Raw genomic sequence first — 21,449 nt, 5'->3', positions numbered from 1 at the left:
TCACATTTGTCTGCCCTGCACAATATATAAAGGTAAGAATAGCATTATATAAAGATAAACATGAATATAAAACACATATACTACAAACCACTTACATTCCCTATCTCCCAGTAGCCTTTCCTGTTTTAGTTGTATCATTCAAAAATACCTGTGGAATTGCTGTGTTTTGAAACATCTTTGCATATATAATCTCTTAACTCTCAATATGACTGATTTTTTTTTACAGCCCTACGGTAGTAGTTTATTGGTATAAATTGCTGTTGTGGAATAATTTCAACCTATAAATAAACCACAATTTCTGTAAGTTTAAGCACATTGTAATCTACAAAACTGCTATAGTGAAAACTCATCAGTGTGCATATTTATTTCACAATGCTATAATTTTTTTATAATTAAGTAGCTAATCCCAGAATGGCCTGTATCAGTTTGGTGATATCTGAAATGTGCTGCTCTTCTCAGTCAGAAATTAGATCCCCCCCCCCCAGAAGCAAGGCCAGAAATACACACCCCCCCTCCAACCCCCTAAATCTGGTCCTGATGCAAACCTGAAATCAAATCTGACTTAAAATAATGTGCACAGTATTTAAATTCCTTTCAAAAATGAGAGCAATTACAGATCTAGCCATAATAGGATTCTTTTTTGCTGGGATATACTTTTCAGCTATGTTGTAACTTAGAAATTTTACCTGGGGCTACTGTAGTGTTTACATGTCCATGCCAGTAAACATACCATTTTATCCTGAATTTGCAAAGCTGACTGTTATAACAACAAACAGACCTTCTTTCCACTCTCCAGTATCTTACTTGCAAATAGGGGGGAAAAAAATCTGTCAATGAGATAAATATGGAGACACATTATGCTATTTTTACAGTCAGAATACCAATATCCTTTAAATTTCTAGGGTGAAACCGTGGTATTATTATTGTCAAAATACTTACAGTGAAAGAGAATAAACAGTATCACAGTTGGCAAAGGTTAATCATTATAGTAATTTATTGAAAAAAATACGTACCTCATTATATAGCCAGTTTAACAATCCTATGAAACTAACACACAGAAAGTCACTTGGCATTGTGCTTCTTGGACACTAAAATAATCAATTTCAAGTCAGGTTAAGGGCTTGATTTTTTGAAATGTCTTTTAATGGAAACTTAATTTTAGTCTGTCAAAATGTATGAGCTTACAGCTAAAGAGGGGAAGGACTCAGTCATGAAAACACTGACGAAGCAATGATTCAGAAATAACGCTCAGCTAATCTGTTCTCTTTACATGGCTCCTGTTTTGAGACACTTTATCTTCAAAAGGGTTAAAGTAGGAAGAAAACCAGAAAATAATCACCATGGCATATCTCAAGGTGTCTGTCCTATGTTCTGTCCTTGACAACAGGTCAACTAACACACTTTTGACAGTGTGGTCACCCCATGATGGACTGTAAGTAAGTAGAGATGGGAATTTGTTCCATGGATACACATGACTGCAATGTATTTTGTCACCTTTGTCCCAGAGTACCACTGCAAATCTGAGTGCAGACAGCAGCTGTGTGACTTCATCCTTCTCCTTCCTTGGGTTTTTTTCCTCTTCAAGACAGTTTCCTCATGCCCCAGAGCTTTCACAGTGTTTATGATGCAGCGCTCCCTATGGGACACAGGAGCTTCTAATCAGCAGTCAGAGAAAAGTTGAAAAGGGATTTTATTTTCATTCTAAGTCCTTAATCTTCATCACTTGAAGGACAATGAGCTGCATAATCAAAATTAGGGAACCTGACAGGCAGTTCTCCCCATTTCTTAAACATTTGCTTTGTTGTTTTCTTGTCTTCAAACACAACCACAAAATTTCTAATCTTTAGACAAGGCAGGTCAAGACCTCGGTGAACCATCATATTTCCCCAAGCCTGCAAGTATAAGAAAATTACGTTTCAGATAAAATAGACAAGATCATTAGACAGAAATAAATACAGACAACGACAACATAAAAGTATGAAAATAAGTTGTTCCTCACTTGTCCACAATCTTTACATATAATTTCCCCATTTATCTGGTAATCGGCATGCTTATCTTGCAGTGTCTTATTTTCTCTTGTATGGTAAAGACTTCTGAAAAACAGACAGCATGCGTCAGAATACATTGGTCATTCAATGCTACATACAGACTTAAACACACAGTCACTACAACTGCTGAAGTCAGATATGAAACCTAAAAGGTTGTAAACTCTCTGTTATGCACATTCAGGAGTTGGAAAAATGCAAGGTCGTATTTTGTGCTCCTAAGTAATGGTGAAATACAAGTGCACTCCATGCCTCCTTTCGTAGCATTTCAGGAGCTGCATCCTCCCTCACACATCTTAAAGTAGGAGCAGCAGGCTCTCTGTTATAATAGGGGATAGATCTAGCTTGTTTTTTTCAGGTGCCATGGAGCTGTCAAAGAAATGATACCTGAAAGTTAGAGGTTTTCTTTTTATTACCTGTAGTCCAACCTTAGCCCTTAACAGAATCATTTGGTTCTGACTATCCAGAGCTGCAGAGGATGTGCACATTCTTAGATCGTTTAGTTTAGGGAATACTTGATCTTGAGGGTTACTATTAGCCTGTGCAGAGGGGCTATAAGAATTATTACCTTGTAGTTTGAATTGACTGATAACATTATGCTGACAAGACAATTTCACAGTAAAAGCAGTTTAATGTTTAGGGCTGCACCTCAGTTTTAATTTTTTCAACATATGGGTACTAATTTCTTGTAACTCTTCAAAAAGTCTTTACAAATTATACCAGTGATATGTCTTAAAGAAACGAGAACTAGGGAGGGCAGTAACTTGGTAGGATGGTATCTGTTACATAATTAACAAAGCATGACTGATCTGTAAGGTACAACACCCATTACAAATTTAATGCAGTAAGCAAATGCAATTGAAGTTGAATTAAAACATTTTCTTGGACTCTTAATTTCCATTATAAGTGGGAAAAGAAAGTAACCTCCTGCCACCATGGCACTGAAAAGTTAAACACAGTTTAAAATAAATGTTTACCAAACTAGACAGCATCTCTTGCCATAAGGATTAAGCAGGAACAAGAATACTGGGAGAACTAAAAGGGGTATGTCACCAGTATGAACATCCTCTAAATATACAATTATCAATGCACAGCTCATGGCCAATATGTTGTCTGAGTCACTGGTCATAGCCAAACTCTCATCCTGGGTCTGCTACTGGTGTAAGTATGTGGGTAACTGATATTCATCTTTGGTTACAGTTACACTGTGGAATACATACTGTATTAATAAGTGACCTAGTTAATATTACCACAGAAGCTGTACCTTTTTCCAAAGTTTCAAACTCTGGTCACCTTGAAATCAGGGGTAAGAACCAACATTTCCTTCAAACTCATTAACTGTAAACTCCATAGAGCCTTGGACTTGACAATATTGGAATAAGCTTTTTTTTTACTCGCAGGGCCTAGAGGGTTACAGGCCCTGTACAACCCTGCTGAAAAGAAAATCTGTTTCTACCTGAAAGAGATAAAGTAGTTCATAAACACTTACTGGAAATCTTTTTTCACACTGACATGATGCATGTTTTCAATAACCTGTATGTCTTCTCCAGAACATATCAGCTTGTGGCAATTTTTGCATAGGAATGTTATTAGTGAAGGATTTTTGTTGTATGTCTTGCGCTGATCTCTCTTTGCCTTCATTTGTTTTTCCACTATACTTTGCAACTGGAAATTCTGAATCTAGAAATAGATCAGCAAGAGCACTGTAACATTCTGGTGGAATGACAGTAATAGTTTTCTTTTTCAGTTATTTTACTGAATACACTGACAACATGGCTTCCAGTCAATTTTCCCGACTTATGTGTTTCCCCCCTTACCAATAGAAAAGCAAACTTTTCTAAAGGCCCAGAAGACATAGAATATAAACCAAATATTGGCAGAAGGATTCAAGGCCATATGTAGTAACTAATATTATTTTAAGTTTCCCTCCCCTAAGTAGATTTCAGATAGAAAGTATTTCTTACAATATAAATCAGTCATCTTTAAAAAGAAAGTACAGAGTTGTAGTAAATACCTTATTTAAATACTCTTCCTGCGGCATCTTTTGGACACGCTGAATGGCCTTATACATCATTTTCTCACGGAAAATATTAACATCTTCGCGTTCAACAGCTCCTGAGCCACTTGAAGCCACAAGTGCATAGGTGCTCTCATCAGCTCGAGCTCGACCACGAGCCTACAATTTGCAAGGAATACAACATAAAGAGCACAGTGTTCCCTACAACACTGCACAACATTTTTTCTGAGTTTTGTAATGGAAGACATGTACTGTTCCTTATGCAGTGTCCCCACAGAGCATTTTTTTTCCACTTAACTCAGACAGATAAAGAATCGGTGAATAACACAGTGTTTCTGCATTATCAAAGGTACCTGTGAAAATAGTACTCAGGAGATTTGTGATTAGCACAATATCTTCAAAGCAGAAACTGTATTTTGCCACCAAAAAATAAGCATGCATTTAAATATTAAATATATAAATATGTGTGTTCACAAATTAAGTGAGAAGATGGACAAACTGGTATTCTGATATGCAATTATCTCTTTTTAGCTGTTGGTGGTACAAATGTCTTTTATATCAACCAGTCTGCTGATCACATTCTCATACTTTTCCTATTAAAAGGGCTTACTGTTTGTGTAGAGCTTTAAATGGATGTTACACCATTACACATGGAGGCAAATTTTATATTGCATGCCAACTGAGGATGGCAACTGGAAATGAACATTGTTGCAAGAGCATTTTGTCTTTTAGCATGCAAGTATTTCAAAATTATCTCCAAACCCCAGGTATATGATTTACCATTTGCATATTCCAAACAGAAAAGCACTTTAAAAAATATGTATGCAGTAAACTCATACCTGCACCATAGCAATTTCATTGGTGACGAGGCCATAGCGAATAACTATGTTACATTCTTTGATGTCTAGGCCTTCCTCAGCTACAGTAGTAGCAATCAGTAAATTTACATTTCCACTTCGGAATTTATCAATAACTTCCCTTTGCTCATTCTGTAAATTAACAAAAATCAGTATATTAACTTTCAGTATTAGTTTCTGCCATTAGTTTCTTCTAACTAAGAGGTTTAAGGAATTATAGTCAAACCATTTCAGAGTGGAGTGCCAAACATCAAGTGGCTTAACAACTGCATTTAAGCATCTTTCAAGATCACAGACAAGGAGTTCCTATTGAATATAATAGGTGTTCAGCACCTTTTTTGAGGGGGGAGGGAGCAGAAGCCAATCTTAAGGTAACGGAGCTTGGAACTTTGCAGCCCATTTCATAGACGCTAGGAGTTTTGATAATATAGTTGTTCTATCATTTTCAAATTCTTTAAGTAGTTATTCAGAGGTTCTGGATTTCTACCATTTCAGTAATTTCAGCTTAAAGTATAGACTTCAGCACTTCCAAGTCAAGTTCCAAAGCAGTTAAAATTCCCCATAATAAATGGGGACCATAATTTTGGTGATCTGGGGAGCACCAAAAAGCACAGCAATAATATATTTAAAAAATAAAGCATCCAAAACACGGACTTCTGAATTAGCTGGATATTTCAAACAAACTTGAGCAGAAGGACAGAAACTTCCTATTTGCTATATTCAGTTTCAAAATGCAGAGGCTATTGTTTTGTTTGTGCAATGTGGTGCACAGATTAAATACCAAATTTTCATAGAAAACAAGCAACATTTTGAGGGAACAATTCCTAGCTTTATTTTGAAACTGAGAGCAGCTGAAGGAAATGGACTCTGCCCAGTAGTAAACCACACTACTTCTGCTTAAATGCTGAAGTGGCAATTTTATGGGGAGTGAAAAGCAGATTAGAAGAGAGGTTTTAGGATACTGAAGTACTTTGTTTTGAAAATGTTTAATTTGGAGGTATAAATCATCAGAGAGATGTTGTGTATGAAGTCAACACAATGGTATGAGACAGACTCTTGAGTGATCAATTGTGGTATTTTCATTGCGAATTTTGGCAAATTCTCTTTCAATGATTATGCGTCACTGTGAAGCATGCATATAAATTGGTATAAGTTGATTAAGCAATGACATCAGAAAAAGACAGGCATAATCAACATCGCAATTTTATTTTTCAAATCAGCAACTAAAATATAATTTGAATTACTGTTGTCCTGATAAGTATAAACTCATTTAACCATCACATTTTTGCTATTGCCATTTTGTTCCTTTTTCTTCCTATGCCTCACTACAACTTGTGTCCCTTTTGACTATATAGTCCTCTAGGAAATGGCTGCCTGTTACTCCTATTGCCATAGAATCCAAAGCCAAAAAAGCTTGTTTCTTGTGGAAATAAAATTATTCTGACACTGTTATTCACCTATCCTGCAGCTTATGAAGGTAAGTTGCTGGCAGGTATGAAACCAGACCTCTGAGCTCCAAACTTCAGTTCATTGTTCTAGTGCTGAAACAAGCTGTTTTTTTAAATGACGTACAAGATTTTAATGCTGTAGTGCATAGTTCTGTACCTGAGTCATGGGTTTAATTTCACTGTTATGTCCAGCACCGATAAGATAATGGGCCTTAATTCCCACTTCTTCAAATTTTGGGTTATCCTTAATCCACTGGAATAAAGCAAAGGCACTTAGCCGAGTCTTTGTGAAAATAATTCCTCTAGGTTCTTCAGTCTTCGTGAACTCCTCCATTAAAGTGTTTCGCAACTGTGTTAGCTTCTCATTTTCATATTCTGGCTTTCTAGCCAACTCTTTCAGCTGTTTCTTTTTTGCTTTAAAAACAGCAGATGTAAATTAAGAGAAAGTAACCATGTAAAATAACAGCTCTAGAAAAAAACCCAAAGTGAAGAGCAGCTTTCTATATAATTCTCCCAGCATGGCTAATTCACATCCAGTTTGAAGAGCTGTGGCATAGCACTTATTTTTCAAGTGAGTTTATATTCATTAAAAACACACTAATCAATCAAAATAAATCACCATTAACTTTTTAACACACTTTGCCTATATTTCAAGGGGAGCATAAGCAAAAGAAAAAAACTGTCTACACACCAGAAGTGGTACAGAGTTAAGTGCACTATATTAAAGAGCTAAATCACAGCTTATAGTATTTGCAAAACAGTTTTAAAACAATGGAAAAAGTCTTACAAGGAGAAACAGATTAATATGCACAGCCCTCAGAGCTGATAATGTTTTTATAAATTTAGACATAAATTGTCCTTGGGACATTCATTAACGTAGGAAACCTCACTAGCAACACCAGGATGGGCGCATTGTTATCAGTATCGCAGCTTTTAAAGACATTTCCGTACACTCAGTGAAATGTTAGATGAATGATTCTCTTTGACAAGCACTATTGACCCCGACCAGGGAGGATTCCTCATGTGTTTTAATTTTTTAAAAAAATTCTAGTATTTAAAAGCCTACGTCATTGTCAGATGATCATTCAAACAATAATAACAGTTTAAGGTGTGGGCCTTGTGTGTTAAGATATTACAGTCACTCTGATGTCATTACCCTGTGCAGATTATTGCACTGCACCTTGTCCAATGCAATGGTAGTCAATGTATCACAAAATACTACACCACTTAGGCAGTGGCTTTCTGACTACAGTCTTATTCATATTTTAGAATGTAATCATATACAAATACATACAAAAAGTAGGTAGCTGTAACAAACTCCCATAATTTCCCCCCTTAGTTAAACCTGCACTAAGGGCTGCAGTGAGTTAACCACCCAAAGATGAACTCCACTCTTAAAAGCTGGAAAGAGAAATTTTAGATTTTCTTCCATTACTCCTGGCACCTTCAGTGGTAAAATCAAAACAAATTGGAATAGAATTTATTTTTCACTATCAGGTTGTTTGCTTTCATTTCCACAGGTAAATGAAGTTCTATCTCCACAACTAAGTTTCATTTTTTAGTTAGTTTAACTTTTTGGTTCTCAGCAAGAGGTCAATACTGAAATTCTAAATAAGGGGGCATAAAGAGAGGTATGAAGAGTCATTAAAAAACACAATGACATTATCTAACCTAATCTATTTTTTGAAAAGTTTTTTTAACGTTTCCTGAATTTCTTAATGATGGCATTCTAAATTTGTAGTTCATAGGATACATGAAGTTGGGATACATGCTGCAGTACAATCTATTTTCTTTTGCACTGCCCAGGAGCCATAGGCAATGGGAGCAAACTTGTCTACCTCTTCCTCACTGTAAAGGCAGTAAGGGGAAAAAAGAGGCAAAAAAGATTACTGTGTCAAGAACTGAATGAATCCTAGTTCCAAGGTGAATGATCTGAAAAAAAGGCAACTAACTTTGGTGTTTGCAATTTAATCCTCTGTTTAATTCTCTTGCTAATTGCTTTTTACCTGAAACTTACTCAGGGTCATCACTCCCATCTCTTAGTATACAGACAAACTTTGGTAGAAAGGGTTGGTTAAAAACCTGTCATTTCATTACTTTTGTATTCCATTTGCTCAACTTTTTGCCCCTCAAGAGTGTCTACTGGAATACATATTCTATGCATCTATCAGAGTATCCTCAGCAACACTTCATTGCAGAAAAGCAGAGAACAGTTTTTACTTACTATCAGCAGAAAGAAAGTGCCCTTGGGCCAAAGCTGAAGAACTTGTACTACATGTTGGGATGTGATCACACTATAATGTACTCCACACTGTATGAACTGGGACATCCAGATACTGTCATAACAAATAACATGGCAATCTCTAGGATGTAATAATTAATGGACCCATGCAAATCATGTTAATGCATAATCTATGGATTTCAAATATTAAATATCACAATGGATTTCAAACTTACCATGAAATAAAGCTATTAGAAATTCATCTGTTTCATCCTGTTTTGATACTGCTGGTTCATCATCATCATCATCACTCCTTACTGTCTTCTTACTTTTCTCCTCCTTATAAAAGTTATTTAGGTGATTGTACGCATCCACCATTCGGATGGTGTCATTTATCTGGAGAGCGTCATTGTATTTCTTCAAGTGTTCTGCACACACACGTTCCTTGCGTTTTTCTTCTTTCGCAGCTAAAAGTGAACAAAAAATACAAAAACATGCCTGTGTATAGAATGACTCAAAGAAATCCAAAGCTGGGATATTTTTGCTATGCAGTTACCTCTTCTCTCTTCTCTAATCACCCACTGTTCATATGGCTGAGTTCCAAACTCAGATTTTGGATGGAGCTGGCAATAGTTTTGAATGTCTGTCATGATCTCAGTAATTCTCTCTCTAAATGGATCCTAGAAATAAATTGATTACCAAAGTAAGCAAGCATCTTCTGGCAACAAAAACATTGGCTAGTACTACACTGAATAATTTTTTTAAAATGTTAAACCTTACATTAAAAAACAAGTAAGGTTGCTAAGTGCATTTAGAGTTATGGAAATAAATAGTTCAGAATATTACAAAATTTACACTGTGAAATTACACTGTATTTTTTTAGTGAATATAATGTCACTCCAATACAAACATTTCAATTATGGTTCAGAAGATCCTTTGACCAGATACCTCAAAAATATAACTCATGTAATTAAAAATTTAGTTCTATTTGACTTTACTGATACTTTTCTAAACAGAGGTAAGCAGCAGATAAATACACACATATTCAAATTAGCACTACGGATCACAATAAACCTATAGAAAAAGAGCATTAGCTATAAGTTTTTGATCCCATACAACACACTTTTAAGGGCAATATAACTTTAACACTCATTTGTTTGAAAAAACATACCCTTCTTTTGTCATCTGCAATCACAGTCTTCTTATACGGTTCCTTCACCTGATTCTTCAATTGGGAGGCATGCTCTTCAACAGTCATGATTCTACATGCATCAAGATTGGCACAGATCTGGGAGAAAACAAAATGTTATTTCTTTTAACATTTAATGAGTTATTCCACATGAAAACTGAATGCAACAGAGCTTCTCATTTAGATATTGGGTTTTATATAACTTTATTTTCTTCCTACAAAAATTGGATACAGACACTATCAGCATAAGAAAGGCCAAGTCTTTGAAAAGCGTTTGAAAAGCTGAACAAGTTACTTTTAGGCCAGAAGTGATCCTTGCACTCAGGAAAAAACTTGTAGATCAGCATGCAAAACCGGTATTTTGAGAAGCAAAATATACCATCAATACTTTGGAAGAGTAGATTTTGGAGCACAAAACAAATAAACAAAAACAATCGTGAAATAGAAAAAAAGAAAATAAATGTTAGGGAGTAATTATAAAAGTAAGAGCTGGTCATGAGAGTAGAAAATAGTTTGAAATTATCTTTTGTGGAACAGGAAGAAAAAGACAAAATTTCTGTGCTAACTGCACAACTGAACTGGACTTTTCTGCTTTTGATCTCTTCTGAGAAGAAAATATGTACATTTCTGTCACTAAGTCTAAAGTAATAAGGGGAAACCTTAAAATTTTTATGAGCAGAGAAAACAGGAAAGGAAGTCTGGCAGGCAACCTTTTTAATGTCTTCAGCAGTAGTTATCTATTTGAGCTTGCATATTTAGATTACATTTCTTTAGATACAAAATCCAGCATCCTATCATTAAGATTTCAGAGCTGATGAAAAGGAATTCTCTGCTTTTTCCATTGCCAGAAAGTTTTTTGTCTTAAAATACCTCGCAATTCTATCTACTTCAATCAGCATAAAAGCTTTTTGCAGGCCTCACCTATTCAATATTGCACTCTGTTCTTTTGCAATTTGCTAGTCAGGAGTTTTCACTCGAGTACTGGGCTAAATTCTACTTTTGTATTACTAATGTAAATCCATGGAATTTCAAGTAAAACAGAGGGTTTTTAAGTATAGAATTTAACCAATTATCTCCAGTCAGGTGTTTATGCAACTATGCAACACTCCCCTCTCAATGAGTAAGTCTAACAGCTACATTTGTATGCTACCTGTATCTCACAAGTGGTTTCTGCTGGTTTAAGTATTGCACTTTGTTTTTCACTTTCTTGGATCCACACAAAAGCCCAGCTTAGTCACTCTAGAAATACAGATATAAAATACTGTGATCTCTCTAGGATTTAGGAATACACAGTGAACTCTAATCCATCAATGGAAAAATAAGACTTTTATTAATTTATTATTTTATTTTATTAATAAAACCTCACTATTTTGTGGATTTCTTGCCTCTGATCTTAAGAATTTTTTTCAAGTGAGGCAATCTTTTAAATTCCCTTTTCAGTAATCCTACTTCCCTGTAAAGTAACCTTTATTTGTACATGGATTTCCATTGATTTGTAGTGGGTCAATTTGCTGAACGGCTGTGAGCTGAACTCCCATGTACACATGAAAAAAAAAAAAAATCAGGTTATATATTTGGAGCCTAACACTGACTTTAAAAGTTTTACTTGAACAAGACAATATACCTTTGATGGTTTGCAAGTGTGAGGGCTACTTACTTTCAGAATATGTTCTTCAGCTTTTGAGTAGGATGTTGCACCTCCTACACCAGGTGAGGCTGTAAGTCCCAGAATCTGAGGCTGTGGGATCAGTGGTTTGTTTTCTTTTGCCAGCTTCCTGTTCTTCATCTTTTCTTTTAAGTAACGTCGCATTATATTGTTGTAGACACCTTCCTTTTGAGTGTGATGACACTCATCAATAATGATGAGTGAAAAATCTGGAAAAAAAAAGGACCCCTAAAATTATTAATTTTCTTTCAACTGTAGAATTTATGTGACTAAATCTTCTTACAGGTAAGGACACTGTTGAAGAGAACCCATCAGTTTGTCTGAGCCCTAACGTGTTAGGAAATTTGTAGTGCTGGAAGAAGGCATGGATGAAAGCTGTATATATTTAATGGACTTTGCAATCTTTGCTGCAGTCTTGATGTGTCAAGTAGTTTTACATTTCATGTAACGTAAAAAGCTTTTCTATTTTTGCAAAACCAATCTGATGGTATAAAGAATTTCAGAGAGGTATTTTTAATAAGCAGTGGTAAGAACATATCATAATTTAACTCTTTTATATCTTTTAACTATCTTTTATATCTTTTATATCCATAACTGTATCTGACAAACTATATATTGTTTGTTTCTGAGAAGATACAGAAAATGTTAGAAGCCTTCAGACATTCTAGAAAGGCCTGTCCTGATCAAAATATGCTTCCATTTTATAGCAACACAGAAATTTCCTCCCTATTCCTGTCCAATTAAAAGATTTGTATTACTTTATGGATGTGTCATTGGAAAGAACAAACAGATGGTGGGAGCAGTACCAATCATCTCTCTTTTGTAGCGGAGGAAAGTGATGAAGATTCAGACAGGTATTATGTGCTTTTTAGTCAGATCATATTTACATGCAACAAGTAAAGTACTATACAATAAGGAAAATTAAGATTATTTTTTGTTCTAAATTTCTCACAAACATAGAAAACATCTATTGGCATATGCAGCCAGTGACATATATTTCAAGGTGGTGATTTGAAAGACTTATGAACATTTCTCTGTTTCTCTAACAGCAAAACTGGCTTACGGAGCTCCAGCTCTTCCTGGAGCTGGCCAATAACTCTCTAATTCGACATTGTTTCCTACAATTGGAAAAATGTTTGTGGAAATGACTGTAAAGCAGATTACTGAAATGATCAGGGTGAAACTCTTTTTTTCCTTCTTTTTTTTTTTAACCTGGACAATTTCCATGGTCTTGTTTACACATTAGCGTGCTCAAATTTTTGCATCACTACAAATGAGTTTGCAAGAACTGACAGCAGAAGCTGGAAACTAACACAGAACTAGAACATTCTCAGCTGGCCTTTCTGCCAGAGAATGTATCATGTAACTTCATCTTTGAAGAACCTAAAGAAAGGTGGAGACTGAACAAGGGAAATTTTATTTAAAGGCTAAACCAAAGCCTACCACTAGGAAAGCAAACCAGTGCTCCATGTCACTGGGGAAATCTGATTGTCTTCACACAAGTGGTTCAGGAAGACAGTTTGGACTGATGTGGTTTCGAACCTACATTTCTCTTTATTTCTAAGACTTCTACGCACTGCAAAGCTTCAGAAGCAGTGCTGGCAGTTTCTCAGTTATTTTGCCAACATGAAATTACTCCCTTTGGTTTTGAACATCATCTCTGTAATGCATATTCCTATCATTACTCAGGAAGAACCTAACCCACCAGAAGGGATATGCTTCTACTAAGGAAGCGATACACAGCTTTTAGAAAGTCCACACAGTGACTTCAGCCCTTTGTAAAGAAGGTAAACATTTGGTAAAACACAATTAAGAGAGTCCCCTCCATTTCACTGAGGCTGGAATTCTATGTTACATGTACGCAGACCCCCGTGGAAACAGATGAAAAATGTATGAACAGAAATTAGGAATAAAAAACTTATAACTAATTAGGATGGTTCATATAGGCTGTGAGTTAACCAAGGCATAGCTGTAAAAATGGAGCTGGCTCTGTTCAGGCTTGTTTGGCTTTGGTCCAGCTGAACTTACTAGCACAGGTGTAATAGCAAGGAAACACGTCCCTGTTTGCAGGGCCACCTCAGTTCTGGAAAAAAATACAGCTCCTTATGAAGGAAACTTTGCAAGGTGTGAAACCCATTCAACAAAACACTTCATTACACAAGCTGGTTGGGACTCAGTCCAGTTCTAATGAGGTCAGCAGTTCCGGTAGAAATGTTCAGGTGCCTCTATATGGCATTCCCAAATGAATGGGAATTCCCAAATGTTTGGGAAAGTTTATTAACTTAGGTGCAGTAGAAAGGAAATAAGTATCAGAAAATCTCTGGTACTCTGCCTAGGTTAATAAAAAGGCATTCTGAAGGAGGGGGAGCAATTCTTAAGTACCCAAGTGGCTCTGCAGGAGTTAGTTTGGATCAAGCAGTACTCCAGTCAGCACTAGGCACTGATAGACACAGACTGACCCCTCAGGTTTCTCTGCTGTCTCTGTAACAGCCAGATAAGTCCTTCTTTTATCTCAGATCCATTATTTTGAATATCGTAGCTCTCCCCTCAGCTACATCCTCCCCCATCTAAACAAGAGTTGACTGCATGCAGATAGAGGGAGAAGTTAACATCTCACTGAGGAGGGTCACTGTAGCACAAATCCTGGAGCTGATGTCATGGGCTGTTCCATTATTTGTACGTCACTGGCAGATAATTCCATTTCCTTTCTGATCTCCCATAGATATCTGCCACTTTAGTATTCTGGGCAAACAATTATACCTCATCTCATCTTGTATCTTTTGTTTTCTTCAACTTCCTTCATCTGTTGTACGAGACCATTATATCTGCCAAGCCCAGAGAGATAGTTATAAGTAACTGTATCTCTGTACGTTAGCAAAACTGTAAGAGTTTAAAGAATACAACTTTTATAACAGATTGGCTTTTATCTTGTGTTCCATTGTATTTCTCAAACTACCAACTATATCTGAGTTATAATTTTTTTTCTCACCCTGTTTATGGCTTCTATGTGATATAACTCAATGCTCTACCAAGCTTGGAAAGTGGAACCAATACGGCTGCATTTGCACAAAGTTGTGCTTGAGCTAGATAAAATAGCAAGCACAACAAATATTTAATACAAATGAACTGTAAGAGTCTAATTTGGCTTGAAAAAACTGATGCTCATTAACTAAGATCTCTAACCAACTCTCAGCTTGCATTTATAAAACCAGCCAACTGAAAAAACATTAACTACTGAATGTGGCACATTTTTACTCTGCAATTTTCCAGAATAGAGACATACTTTTAGCCCTTCTGTAAAAATTTCAGAATTAAAAACTTGCCTGATAACTGGACACCTTCTTCATCTTCTTTGGCTGCATTTAACAATGAATTCTCAAGGATCTGCGCTGTACTGATGATGACATCATTTCTTCTGACAACTTCAGGAAATGAGATTTTCAGCTGAGAATCGCCACTTAAACCAATAACCTGATACCAACGCTTCAGGAATGGATTAAACTCCTTTCGTAAATGCTGCTCTACCAATGGTACCTGAATAAAAGTTTCCAAAGAATTTAAACCAGAGCATACGTAGGATTAAAAATACATGCCTGTTTGCCAGGAATGTTGTTAGGTGAACATACACTTTGCGCAAAATATAATCCTTTAAAAAAGCAAACATCCCCTTATTCACTTCATGGTAGGATTAAAAAAACCCCACCAAATGCAAAAAACAAAACCAAGCATTAAAAATTTCCAAACCAACCCCTCCCCTCCAACGGCTCCTATGAAACCTTTTTGTCCGAAGAACTTCGGCTTAACTGTGCCTTAGAAAGAATGAACAAACCATGCATGCTCTGGCTCTTTAACTGAGCTTAAAACATGGTGTCAATTTTATTCTTATAGGAGGATATGGATATCTTTTATTATTTTAATAAAATTCTTAAATGTATTTCTATATTTTAATATTACAATACAAGATTACTTTATATTATATGTGCTAGAATTAAGTGTAAAAATTACAGCAATTATCAGAAAATCTGACAGAATATTCCCTAACTACTGTGAGACTCATTAGGTGGCCTTCATTACCAAATCCAAACATAGAATGTGAAAAATATTTTTGTTTTTTAAAATATGATTTTAGTTCTATTCCCTTTAACATGAAATTAATTTTTTCCAATAATGTGGTTATTAGGGGACATCTAAATTTGCACTTGCACTGGGGTAAACTAAAATCATTCATGCTTGCACCATGATGATGGTGCAATGGAGATGACAGTCTAGAGCTGTATGCCTTTAAACATAGCTACATCTGGAGAAGCTAAGAAATGTGTTTATATTCATTTTACAAGTTCTGTATCAACAGTGCATGAGGTTTGAAAAATACTGTTTTTTAAAAAAATGGACCAACGTACCTTATTAACAAGTACTATAACTTTTCCGGGCTCTGATGCTCTTTTCTTCTTATCCAAATGATCTTTGGTAATGTAAACAGCCACTCTGGTTTTACCACTGCCTGTAGGGAGACATATTATAATATTCTCCCCATTCAGTGCTGGCTTTGCAACTTCCATCTGGTAATCTCTCAGGATCAGATCTGGCTCAGGTGAAGCTCTGCTCTCCATTTCATCTTCATCTAAGGGTACAAAGAAATGTAAGTATCAAACAGGAGGCACAGAATATTTATCAGAATATTGAACAAATGTCAAAGGGAAAAATATTAATTTACTATCAGAAGCATCTTCTGAATAAATAGAAACAGGGCATATTAGCACAGGTAATGCTGCTCTGTGGACCTGTCCAGCTCTGGATCACAACTGCCTACATCCAGTCGCCAACCAGGGTAGGTGGAATAAGCCACTGTATGTCTTCACCCATCTATGTTGACATGACTATTACTATGTATGAATTCAAATGATACAGTTCAGTAGCACTGGGACCAGCAAAGGTTGTGTTCAGAGCTGCAGTATTTATAATCTAGCCAATCTTATGTGACGTTCTCTTTCATCAGTACTCAAATTTATTTGGTTGCAAGTGAGCTACCGTTTTAAATACTTCCCAAAGGATGAAAAAAAGGATGGAGCCATAGAAAGAAAAAGAGATAGGGACCACTTAAAAAATGATGAAGGGGGCTATAAAGTATATAGATCAAATAGATAAGAAAATGCAATTGCCCATACAAGACAGAGCTAACTGCAGAATGTATCACACCTATTCATGGTAGATTGCACTGCTTTCAGACTGACTCATACATAATGCAATTGAGCTGTTCACTAAAAAGCCATACACATTTGCCACCTGAAGGCCAAAACCTTCCATCTATCATATAAAATGCAATGGCAGAGAGTTCAAATCTATGGCTCACACATGAAACAAACAACATTCAAAAGTTAAAAGTGGAAAAATGCTGTTGCATTATTTCAGGCAGTAAGAAAAGCAAATCAAGTCTCTTGAGTTTACAAATATTTAGGAAGTCAGAAATTATATATATTAATATCAGAAGGATTTATTTCAGTGGAATTTTGGGCTTTTTTTTTTTTTCCCTACAGGTATGTTTAAATCACCCTCCAAGTATTAACTGTTCTCAGTGAAGAAAAGGCACAAACTCATTCTACTGGACTAAAAATGAGGGAAAAAACCCTGTAGTTTTACTTCCTGATGATATCATTAAATGAAGAATCATGAGGATTTTATTATCACTGACACATTACATACAAAATAAGTGTATTTTTCTAGTATCCCTGATTCCATTAAATAAAATTAAACTAACAAAAAGTAATGAAGCTTGATAAAATACTGCTGATGGAAACATCCAAATGCCATTCTTAAGTGTTTTTTGCTTGTTTTGCCTTTTAGTGTGAGTGCAGTACTACCTGGAACACAGGGAAATTCACACCAGAGAGTACTTGCTGTTACTTATCTGACTTCTACTACTCTCTTTTGAGGAAGAACGTTGTTTGCTTTCTGGTTGGCTAAATTCAATAGTTCAATCATACTGAAACTAGCACTTTATCACCCATCTGTTTGGTTAAATTTCAGTTCCTTAACATCCTCAATTAACTGTCCAGGCCTAAAAAATATTTAACTTGGCTCTCTCATACCTTCCTCAGCCCCTGTTTAGATAAAGGCTAATACAGGAATCTTTTCACAGGATATGATTCCATTAAAGAATTTTCATCATGCACAGTATAACTTCAGGGAAGTTGTCTGCCTTCGTACAAGGCTCATATGAATCGTTGCTCTGGGCTAAAAGAAACGTGTTAATTATTCTTCTATTGTCCTAATTCCACCATTTTTCTTAAATGTAAAATGATCCTTGCACAGAAAACTGTGACTAAATCCACATGATTCTTTGCATTAAAATCCAAGTCATGTCAGTGCATTAAGACACTACCCAAACATCTCTGTTAATACAACAGCCTTACTGCAAAATTTCAAATTATAAAATCCAAAAATATCACAAAGGCCATCTGTATTTCCTTAGCTTTTTTTCTCATAGTTGCTTTCACCGAGTTTACTAGGCATGATTAGAAAGCATGAATGTTTTTTAAAACATTGTAACTAGTTGTTTTTATAGCCCACATGAAAACACAACATATAACAAGTAAACATTGGGAAAAAACATCTATTCTGCATTCTTCACATAACTGTAGTGATTTATTTTTCTCTGCTGGACTACCGGACATAGCTAATGCCCAATTTACTTAATGGGAGATTTTTCAGGAATCTTAAAGGATCAGGCCATATATTTATATGTGCTGCCACATACCAGCAGCCTATATCAGCCTCACCAACTGATATAATGTGACTGTCCACACAGCAGAGAAGTTTCTGTGCCCAGACATTTCACGTGACACAGTGAGGAAAAAAACACAATGTGACTGATGAGTCACCTCAGTTGATGCAGAAGTGCAAAGTATATTCTTCAGAGTCAGCAATACATAGACTAAAATCCTAGCTATAGGGTAGCAATTTAGACCTGAGCTATCCTGAATTTTTTGTGTACTTACAAAATACATGGATTTTAATATTTTAAAAGCTTGAAACTATTTTAAAGTGTTTATAGTAAACACTTTGCAGGCATATGACATATAACATTTACATTGACTTTACTGATCCAATACTAGCTTTGCTAGGCAGAGCTGGCCTGAAAGGTACCCAGATTGTTTCTAGCCCTTGCACAAGACACAGTCCCAGCACAAACTTTATAAAGGCTAGATTCCAAAATGTAACTGGTTCTTCTTGAATTCTGTGTAGGTAAACACAGGCTGTTCACCATGGTGGACAGCTGGAAATTCGTTCTGCCTGAGGTCTAAGATTAAAAAAAAAGAAGGAAAAAAAATGGGATGTCTTTTACAACAGCAGTGTTTAATTGGGCTCAGAATATATACATAGAAAGTTCATATCTGTCGGCAAAGTATTATGTAAACACAGTCCAATATTTAGTTTAAAACTATATTTTGAACTTGCACATATGTTTAAATGTGAGATTTGCAAAGGTCTTCAGATAGTAACCTCCATTGATTGTGTTGCTTTTACAAATAGGGCTACTAAATTACTTCAGTCCAAAGTGGATCTTCATTACTGTTCTGCACGTACCCTGGAAATGCTTCTCCTCACCCTTAGATGCCTCTAAAGCATGTCCTATTCCCTCTCACCCTATGCATGGGCCAGACACAATCTAGCTCCTCTCTGGGGGCAAAAGAAGGACATATATGTGGCAGCATTATGAATATCTGTACAGGTGACTGCACTGGATGACTTCAGGAAGTCCCTTCCAGCCTATGTGATTCTATCATTCTGCATCACACATCACGGACCATTTTGTATGATGATGATGTCTAGAGCCCTATTCAGACGATCTCAGTAAATCAACTCTTTTGGGGCAGGGACTTAAGTACAGACCCATAAAAATGGCATCTGTTTTCCAACAAAGTAAGAGGAATTCTGGCATCTAAATATTGTGAACTAGAGTTCACAGTGAAAGCCTTCCATTGATTTTTGTTCTAGACCATTCACAGAGTGCTTACCCTCCAGAGCTTATTTTGCAATTACTAAATAACAGAAGGGAAACACACCTGAATCACTGGTTGTGCAGCTCTGTCCTAGGTTTTCATTCAAGTTACTGACACTTCTATCTCCTATGGAGACATCTGACTCTAAATGAAAAACACAAACAAGTGTAGTATAGTATATTTGCTATATGAATATAAATAGCAAAAGCATATTGTTTTCTCTCTCCCTAAGTTGTTAAAATAGGCTAGACAAATGTCTGGCAGGGATGGCTGAGGTACAATTTCCTTTATTAAACTTCTTCTTAGGTAAAGAAAAAACTGTGAGCAATATAATTCATTTTCTTAAGGGAGAAAATATGGAGTGGAAGATGAAAGTCCAAAACATAGCAGAGATAAGCAATGTGGGTCATGATTTATTGTTGTCAGGCATGTATGCTCTGTTTGCTTGAAAGCAAGGGTCCAGACATGACTGCCTGCATGATCCCCTCTAGTCCTACTTTACTGTATCTTTTCAGAGGGGTGAAGAGCCGAAAAAAAAGAAAGAAAAACACGTTGGTCTACTGGATACACAGCGCTGTTGGCAAACTGAAGACATTCTCTTTTACTCCCTGTAAGCCATGTGAGTTATATCTGTAGTAGAAGAAAATCAAAACCAGAACTGTGATTTTTTTTTTTAAAAAGGGCTTCTTCACGTAACACGAAAAGAGTAAACCATAGTTCCCAGCTAAATAAAAGCAGAGAGGAATTATTAAATCTTCCAAACTGTTTGCAAGTAAAAGCAGAGACCGACAATCCCGTTACACCCAACAGAAGACTTGGACCCTGCCACAGAAATCTGGCAAGTTTACTGTAGATATTCTCATGTTAAGCTCTCCCTCTGCTGGGCAATCAATGTATTACACTGACTTTTTACAGTCACAAGTGTAATTTATATAGCTAGATTTTGCAAAACTCAGTGCTTTTAATATCTAAACAGATACACAGTTTTTCTGGAAAAATCTGCTGCAACCAGCCTCACCCTGCACTGTCAGCTTACCTGTGGCACTCTGCAACTAAGCTCATGCTGTGCATAAGAAATCAGTCAGAATAATAGCGTTGACCTAAGTTTTGCTTAATTAGCTACTGAACTTGTCCTGTCAAGTTTTTCGTAGTTTTTTCCAGTGAATATCCCATTATGGTCCATATCCATATTGTCCCCAATAAATAATTCATAAAGCAAAATAGATGCTGTGAATGAGAGTTTAGAACTGAATGGAAGTTACAGTGTCTTAGAATGGTACTCCTGAAATATACACTATAAAATCTTGGTAAGTGGGGTGGAAATTAAATCTACTCTGCATTCAGTAAAAATATGAAGCTTTGACTTCCCTTTATGCAAGTTTTGCTCTCCTTGAAAGATGAATGAATGACAGAACTATTCTGCTATTTCACAGAATGAGTATAATACAGACAACTGAAATGAAGCTACTTTAGCTACCACTAGGAGTCAGATATTTAAGTCTTTATTTTTAGTTTTTCTAACATAACCATGGAAAGTGATGCAAACATCTGTCTTGCTGTCCTACAGTCTTCATAATTTCTACCATGCAGACCTCAAATTCTGATCCAGCTATGAATCAACACCATCTGTAGGAAGTGTTACGATGGGCAAGGGTACTAAAGACTTTAAGTGCCTAAATTAAAAGCCTAGTCTCCTAGAAATCAATGCAATCAACAGAAGGGCACTTAAAAAATATATTCATGGCAAAAGCCTAATTTATATAAAATTTCCCTATCATTATATAATAGCATGCATTTAATATCATATTAAAAGACAACATTGCCCTGAAAAAAGAAGAAAACCTCACCAGTTATAATCTGTGTTCAAAGACCTGTGACAAACTATTAAGTAGCATTAGTGGAAATTCCAGCTATGAAGATGACACTGCTATCTCTTGCTTTCACTTTCTAGGAATCCATGCCGATAGGAAAGAGAGGACAAAATTAAAATTCTATGTATCTATTCC

At 36.0% G+C, this 21,449-nt stretch overlaps 1 protein-coding gene across 4 annotated transcripts in view; it reads right to left on the bottom strand.

Annotated features, from left to right (window-relative positions):
• Positions 1-971: 971 nt before the first annotated feature.
• IFIH1 (interferon induced with helicase C domain 1) overlaps positions 972-21,449 on the bottom strand; it is a 29,358-nt gene continuing 8,880 nt past the window's right edge. The window contains exons 4-16 of one of the 4 annotated variants that reach the window (XM_052792276.1): positions 19,507-19,587; positions 15,844-16,064; positions 14,767-14,977; positions 11,435-11,652; positions 9,760-9,876; positions 9,145-9,268; positions 8,825-9,055; positions 6,525-6,781; positions 4,902-5,051; positions 4,060-4,221; positions 3,535-3,725; positions 2,000-2,093; positions 972-1,892 (exon numbers count right to left, since the gene is read on the bottom strand). In XM_052792276.1, the coding sequence (XP_052648236.1) occupies positions 1,710-1,892; positions 2,000-2,093; positions 3,535-3,725; positions 4,060-4,221; positions 4,902-5,051; positions 6,525-6,781; positions 8,825-9,055; positions 9,145-9,268; positions 9,760-9,876; positions 11,435-11,652; positions 14,767-14,977; positions 15,844-16,064; positions 19,507-19,587 (2,240 nt within the window). In that variant the 3' untranslated portion in view covers positions 972-1,709. Of the gene's footprint in view, positions 1,893-1,999; positions 2,094-3,534; positions 3,726-4,059; positions 4,222-4,901; positions 5,052-6,524; positions 6,782-8,824; positions 9,056-9,144; positions 9,269-9,759; positions 9,877-11,434; positions 11,653-14,766; positions 14,978-15,843; positions 16,065-19,506; positions 19,588-21,449 lie in introns of those variants that run through there. The other 3 variants (XM_052792277.1, XM_052792278.1, XM_052792279.1) reach the window with 3 other exon arrangements.

The sequence above is a fragment of the Harpia harpyja genome, chromosome 7 (assembly GCF_026419915.1).
Source record: "Harpia harpyja isolate bHarHar1 chromosome 7, bHarHar1 primary haplotype, whole genome shotgun sequence".
In the NCBI taxonomy this organism is placed as follows: domain Eukaryota; kingdom Metazoa; phylum Chordata; class Aves; order Accipitriformes; family Accipitridae; genus Harpia; species Harpia harpyja.
This window is presented reverse-complemented; position numbering and strand designations above follow the sequence as displayed.